This window comes from Scylla paramamosain, chromosome 10, assembly GCF_035594125.1.
Source record: "Scylla paramamosain isolate STU-SP2022 chromosome 10, ASM3559412v1, whole genome shotgun sequence".
NCBI classification, from domain to species: Eukaryota; Metazoa; Arthropoda; class Malacostraca; order Decapoda; family Portunidae; genus Scylla; species Scylla paramamosain.
This window is the reverse complement of record NC_087160.1, coordinates 25,444,432-25,451,931: the sequence shown is the minus strand read 5'-3', so window position 1 is coordinate 25,451,931 and position 7,500 is coordinate 25,444,432. Positions and strand designations below refer to the sequence as shown.

The 7,500-nt window shown below is 49.5% G+C and overlaps 1 protein-coding gene across 5 annotated transcripts in view; it reads left to right on the top strand.

Annotated features, from left to right (window-relative positions):
- Positions 1-7,500, top strand: part of LOC135104432 (inhibitory POU protein-like) — a 134,971-nt gene that overhangs the window by 126,769 nt on the left and 702 nt on the right. For 4 of the 5 annotated variants that reach the window (XM_064011849.1, XM_064011846.1, XM_064011847.1 and 1 more), the window contains one exon: positions 2,442-7,500. This exon is cut by the window's right edge and continues 702 nt beyond it. In XM_064011849.1, coding sequence (XP_063867919.1) covers positions 2,442-2,717 — 276 coding nt within the window. In that variant the 3' untranslated portion in view covers positions 2,718-7,500. The remainder of the gene's footprint in view (positions 1-2,441) is intronic. The other variant, XM_064011848.1, reaches the window with a different exon arrangement.

Genomic DNA, 7,500 nt, shown 5'->3' with positions numbered 1-7,500 from the left:
TCTTTCAAGTGGCGTCCCGCGGCTGTGATGGCCTTGACTTATCTAGGGGGTATAAAATAAATTATCTCCTCCGTTTTGTACAGGGACCAAAAGGGTGACTCCTAACTCCCACCCTTCCCTCACTCTACCTTAAGGCACATGTGAGGGCCAGCACCCCATTCAGTGCCCTCTGCTCCACCCAGCAAGGAACCTTCAGTCACCCCAGGCAGAGGTCGCGTCCCACACTCGCCTTTCTCTGATATTCTGATGAGTTTGAATTTTTTTTTTTTTTTCACAGAAGGATCTTGTGATGGTAAAATTTACTCTACCTGTATAAAAGAAGAGGAGACAGATTGAGAGAGAGAGAGAGAGAGAGAGAGAGAGAGAGAGAGAGAGAGAGAGAGAGAGAGAGAGAGAGAGAGAGAGAGAGAGAGAGAGAGAGAGAGAGAGAGAATTTTAGTATAGAGAAAACGAGACTTTCGACCTTAATTTTTTAACAATAATAATAATAATAATAATAATAATAATAATAATAATAATAATAATAATAATAATAATAATAATAACAATCACAAAAAAAGCAAATTCAAATATTTTTTTACTTCAATCTATTTACATTTTTCTATCTGGTCTTACTCTACTTCTCCATATCCTCCTCTTCTTTATTCTTTTCTTTCTCTCAATAGTTTTCCTTCTCGATATCAAAATTTCACGAGAGTTAACCAGGAAGGGCGTGACGGTCCGGGCTGAGTGAAGGTTCCAATGTGTTAGCTGTCAGTCACATGTATCTGTACCCCACCGTGTGTTGCTCTGAGGACTAGAACTGCACATATTTGGTTTCACTTGATTCTGGCCTTATAGTATACTTGTTATTGTTAGTATTGTTAGTATTACTGTTGCTATTGTTGTCCTTGTTGTTATTGTGCCCTGTCTTTCACACACACACATCCCCCCAGTCCCTCCTAACACACATCCATGTATAGATTTCAATATGTGTGTCTCTCTACATTTATACCTACCCTAATTACCTACACACACACACACACACACACACACACACACACACACACACGTTCGTCCCAATGGTGTCAGTGTTTTGTTTCTCATTTCTTTTCACCCACCTCTGTCTTTCCCTCTCCTCTCTCCTCTCCCTCTCTTACCCCTTCCCTCCCTCCTTCCCTCCCCCCACGCACCACCAACCAATAAGCATGCGTGGTTAGGTTTGTGTTGACTCCTCCCCTTCCCCTGCCTCTTCCCCTCCCACCCTTCTCCCTCCCTCCATACCCACCCCCTTTCCCGAGTATACACTGCATGAGTAAACAGATAAACACACACACACACACACACACACACACACACACACACACACACACACACACACACACACACAGTAAAACCTAATCAGTGTTAAATACTTTTTTTAATCGACGTGTTTACAATTTTGGTAGAATAAGTCAGATTTTGTGTTCTACATCCTTTCACTTCCCTTGGTTTTTTCCCTCTCACCGTGAATGTTTCCTTCACGATGAGCGCAGCGGCGACTCATAATCACTTAATTGTTTCCCCCTCCCCTTCACCTGAGCATCCCTTCGTCTGTATCACCTGTTTCTGTTTCACCTTCACGTGCCAAATTTACCTCGACTGGATTATCGCTTCAGTGTCCACACCTTCAGTCATCTACCTCCCCACTCTCACTCGTCTGACTGTTCATTCTCCGTAACACAGTATCACACGTGTTAAAAGGTTTCACCCTTAACCATAATCCACATCCTCCATCCCCGTTTCCACGCCAATGTTGTAAATGTTCCCACACTTCTAAATGTTCCCTTCACTTGACAACCTTCAAAAATACCCTCAGTAATATCCACATTCAACACCTCACCTCCTCACATATCCTGGTTTTCTCTCCCCCCCTCCTCCATCACCGTGTCCCACCTTTAACTACTGGCCCGTGTCGCCGTGTAAATTCATACAACTAAAGAGAACCAGATAAAGACACCCGAGTCAGCATGGCCTAAAACTTCGGAAGAAAAAGCCGTCCTCCAGTAAACCTTTATTTTTTTGGTTAGTTTACGATTCCCATCATATTATCACTTATCACTTACTCATCTACATTATCCTACCTTCCTTTTTTTTTTTTCTTACAGATAATGTAGTTTAGGCATAATTTTTTTTTTTAAATATAGTCACTCTATTGTTTTATTTGTCTTTTCTTCGTCTCGCCATCCTCGCTACTCATCAGCAATGCACACGACTCCCATCACTGTCATTACCATTCATCATGTCATCTCAACCATTGATTTTACTACTACTAACTGAGTCACGAACACAAGCACGAAAGTAACACACACACACACACACACACACACACACACACACACACACACACACACACACTCCCTCATAAACCCGCCTTACACGTCCCTCTCAGGTTTCTTACACCATTTTTACATTGCCCCCAGAAGCGTAAGCGAACGTCCATCGCGGCGCCGGAGAAGAGGTCATTGGAGGCGTACTTCGCCGTGCAGCCGCGGCCCTCGGGGGAGAAGATCGCAGCTATCGCCGAGAAGTTGGACCTCAAAAAGAACGTGGTGCGGGTGTGGTTCTGCAATCAGCGGCAGAAGCAGAAGAGGATGAAGTTCGCGGCCTCCCAGAAGCAGATGACCGGCGCCAACGTGCACACCTCGATGGGCACCATGATGACGTCCCCGATGCCGCCGCACACGCCGGTCCCGTAGTGGATGGCCTCCCCTGGTGCCAGACCGGCCCTGGACTTGCCCGCCCGCTCCGCCCACCACCAGCAGCAGCACCACCATCAGCAGCAGCAAGCTAACCGCCCTTCGCCAAACTCCACAGCCAACGCCGCGCCCTGCCCGCCCACGCCCCGCCCACTCTGGACGGACCAGGGTGATGCAGGTGACCGCTGGATGGCGCCGGGGCCATCATGGGCGTACAGTTATGCCTACGCTGCTGCTCACGCCCACCAGGCGACACGCCAGCTGACACAGTGACACCACAGTGCTCAGTAGGTGGACGCTCACCAAGGGCCTTGAAGCACAGACGGGTGGCAACGTCTGTGCGATGGTGGGTGGAGGACGGAGCGACAAGCGAACCCAGGCGGTGCGCCTCAGAGGCGCGGCATAGACGCTGCGCCCATGGCGTCGTCCACGGCATCAGGGGACGGCCAGTGTGAAGCTCCAACGACGGTGGAGAAGGTGACGAGCGCCCTGTGTCCCCACGCGACGTGGGGCGAGTCGGGCGTCACGGACTGGTACGACCAGCGCTCAGGGTTGACAGAAACGTTCTCACACTGGTCCGAAGAGAAAACAAACCACGATGTGATTTTTTAAACCTTTTGAAGGCATGACTGTGAAGTCCATGAATGTCAGGACAAATTGTACAAAATTAGAGTAAGTCTCCCTATTTACAGCATACAATGAGTACGGCTGCATGCCCCATCCGGTGATACCTGGTGAAACACGGCGTCGCTGGTCCGGCCTCGGGGCGTCCCAGCCCGCCGGGCCAACACGATATGGACCTTCTGTCGCACGGCAACTAGGCTTACTTTCCAATGTTTCCACGGTACGACTGACGAGTAGGTCTTATATGTACCTAGTAAGGATTCTGAGAAAACTTTTTTTCTTTTAACCAAAGAAGTGTAAATATAATATATTAACGGTACCAACTTTACTGTCACGGGACGGTAAAGGACCCTGCACTTCCACGTGCATCAGAGCTCAAGGATTTTGTGAACTAGTCGTAGGTAGTCGTAGCTCTCCTTTATTGTTTATTTTCCGTCACGTGTTGCCCGCCGTCGGTCGCTGCTGCAGGATCCGCGTCGAGCCCCTCGTCGTCAACCTCGCCGTCTTCCTCCGCCGCCACCACCGCTGCCGCCGCCGCATTTCTTGGACGAACATCTTTTAGGAACGTCTAAGATTTTAGAAAGATTTTGGTCTTCAGGTCGAGGCAAACAGAGCCGATCTCAATCCTGATTGGCCAATCTTGCTGCATGACGACACTGCTCCCGCTGGCTTACAACCTCCGTTCGATTGCGCCTTACCGATAACTCACCCAGGCAGAATGTAACTGCCGGCGGTCGGGGAGAGTGTCCGATAGCGGAGGGAAGCAGCCTTTGTACGACGAAATAACCCCGAATCCATTTCCAGGATTTGAGTCGATGTAACTCTTCGCGGCGAAAATGGTTGAGTGTGGTGAGGCAATAAAGCCGGAGTGCAGGCATTCGGACAAGCATGGTCAATAACGTCCAAGATCGGGCGACGGTCGGGGAGGGAGGCCGCCTGACCCACCGCGGCCACACAACACCCACTTGGCCTCGTAAACCAGCGGGGGTCGCGGCGGGCAGTGGAAGGCTCCCCAAGCAGCGGTCCGCCGCGCCGGGCCGAAGACACGCCTCCTTGCTGCACACTATGACCTTGATCGCTCCCAGTCTAGTCATCGGTGACTTGGTCTCACCGAGTACAAACTTCTAAAATATCTGACATAAAATGTCACACTAGTCAATACTACGGTGCGTCGACTCACGGTCGTGGAAGAGGGTCGCCCCGGGCCTCGCCGCTGGCCGGAGCCGCGGGGCATCACCACCACACGCTAGTCAGGCCGCGCGGGTTGGCGGCGAGGGAATCGACGCCCTGTTAGTGGGGCCGTTTAGGCGCCAGGTGTAGAGGCCAGGTGTTGAACCGTGCACAAATAATTAATATGAGCTTTAACTTAGTCATTTTTATAAGTGTCTGGCCTAGCTTGCAAGTGTAGAGGGAGCCCGCGCGAGGGCCACGAGGAGTCGGGGCCTCCTGACGCAGGCGAGGTGCGGGGCTCCTCACCTGAGCACCGCCTGCCAGCAGTCACAATAAATACTCTGCCTTTCTCGGATAAGAAATTATTTTATATGTATATTATTTGTCTTATTTATTGACTATGTATAAACCCACTGTGAATAATATTAACGGACCTGTTGAGAATGCCAGTAGTGGAGTGTTGCAACTAGCTTACTGGAGCTGCATTTTATACCAGATTCCTTCAGGGATCACGATACTCTTTATGACACCAGACAGACCGCCGCCGCCCTCCTTCCCAGCCTCGGCACCTGCCACACAAGTCAATATTTCAGCATCATTCAGTGACGGTGTTCCTGCCATGCAAAACACAGAGCCGCACCACGTTCCTCCCTGGCCCGGGTGAGTGTTTGGACGTCACCAAATAATAATAACACACTGAACAGCCAACTTTTGGCTTTAGCAAAGGGCAGGCCGGCAGCCCCGCCTCCCCGCACACTGTCGGGGGGGCGCCGCGCCGCCGACAGCCAAGAGTTGTGGAGGGCGGCGTCCCGCAGGTCTGGCCATAACACCTTCCCTTCATCACTTGACGGAGGGAAAACAGTAACACGATCACTCCACCTCTCAGACCACTTTTTTTATTTGCCACCACTTTTATTTACATCATTTCTTTACCAAGTCATCGCAAGGCGCCGCCGTCGTCGTCACCTGGGCCGTCTGTCACCCTGGGCCGCCCGCCTCCTCCCGCCCAAATCACGCTGTCATTTCTCCATCCTGTTTTCTCTTCCATACGTCCTGTTTTCCTTGCTTGCATTTTCTTTGCATACATTTTCCATTAGTCACAGTTCTGAGTCTTCCTTTCATTACATATCAATATTCTATAAAAAAAAAAATTATTTTAGGACGGGTTTCTTTTTCACTTTTACTCCTTTCCCCTTTGGGCGAGTAATTTTCTACCTTAAAATTACTTTTTACTTCCTCTTTCCCGTCACATACAGGCAACACTTCTTCAGCCTTAAGACTGTAGCACACTTCCTGTCTCCTTTCTACCGTCCTATTTTGGCATCTCTGTTTCCGTCACAGCAGGTCCCCCCAACCCACCGGGGCTGCCAGCAGATCCACCTCCACTTGGGGGCGGGATTTTTACACCCTGTGCCTTACTCCACCGAAAAAGAAAACGAACAAAAGGAAAATAAACCGAAGACTGCTTTCCTTATACCGTCTTTTTTTCTAAAGTTTTAAATTCATTTTCTTTAGTTAATTTTACTTTTAATAAATCTTCCGCCTCGTTCTTTTTCTCCTCGTCCTTCCCCCTCTCCTCCTCCTCCTACTCCTCTTCCTCTCCTTCACCCTTCCGCGGTCCAGGAAGGTGCCGCGACCCAGGACTCGACGCCGTTCATGTATAAAGCCACAAAGCCAACCAGCCGTTCCTCCCCTCAGTTCGGAGGCGCCCACCAGCGGCCTTCGAGCTGCGTGCGAAGCGGGACTGCCGGAGGTAACACACACACACACACACACACACACTATAGACAACACAACGCAACAAATACTCACCCACATCAGGCCGCCACGCCTCCACCAGCTCTTTTTTGTGTCTAGAAGTAGAGATCCTGCTTCAGCCTACTCCTGTCTCTCTCCCTTGCCTCCATCCTTCCATTCCCCCTTCCCTCCCCCAACTCCCTCTCCTCGCGGCATCTCCAGGCAGGAGCAAACTCACAACTCATCATTGTTGTTACGTTTACATGTACTTCTCCAGTACACACACACACACACACACATCCACACACACACACACACACACACTCTCTCTCTCTCTATCTCTCTCTCTCTCTCTCTCTCTCTCTCTCTCTCTCTCTCTCTCTCTCTCTCTCTCTCTCTCTCTCTCTCTCTTACAAATATCACACTTGTAGATAATGTTTCATAACCTAATTTATCAAAATCATTCAACAATTTTAACGTGTTGTTTTATAAAAACATGCACACACACACACGTACGTTAACACCTTCCCTGTGAACGCCGCCGCCACTTCTGTCTCCACTAGACCTTTTCCAGTATACGAGAGACCTTACTTCACTTTTCCACATTCTTCGCTTCCCACCATCCAGTACCTCCACTCCTTAAATCCTTCCTCCCACCCTCCACCAGCCACTCCTAACACCACAACACTGCATCCCCTCACCTCTAACACCATCAAATCGACCCATTCCTTCCCCTTCCCTCCACTCTATAAATCATAAACCATATCTCCATCTCACTTTATCCTCTCCACCTACCACCCTCCACCTGCCCTCCACGTGGGTGCCTCGCCTGACTAATGGTGATTTGTTGTTTAATTTCGCGTCATGTGGATACACAGCAAGGTTTTCGTCTCCTGTGCTCGCCTATTAATGGGTTACTGGGTTTGTTTACCATCTCACTCTCACATCTGTTCACCTGCTTCACCTGTGTTACCCTCCCTTACGTTCCCTTCCTCTCCAGGTGACTTTTCCATCCTCTCCACAAGGGTAATTCTCCCCCATAGCTTGGAGTTTGGTCTACCACTCTGACTCTTCTGCTTCTCACTATAAGTAATCGTTCGCCTTTCCTCCCAAAATACATCCATACATATCTTGAGGTAATTCATGTTTCTGGTAATTCATGTTATTTCACCTTCTCTGTTGGTCTCCTGCCCGCCCCTGCAGGTGATCCGCCTATGTGAAGGTGAAGGTAATGAGGGCATGTATAATTCTT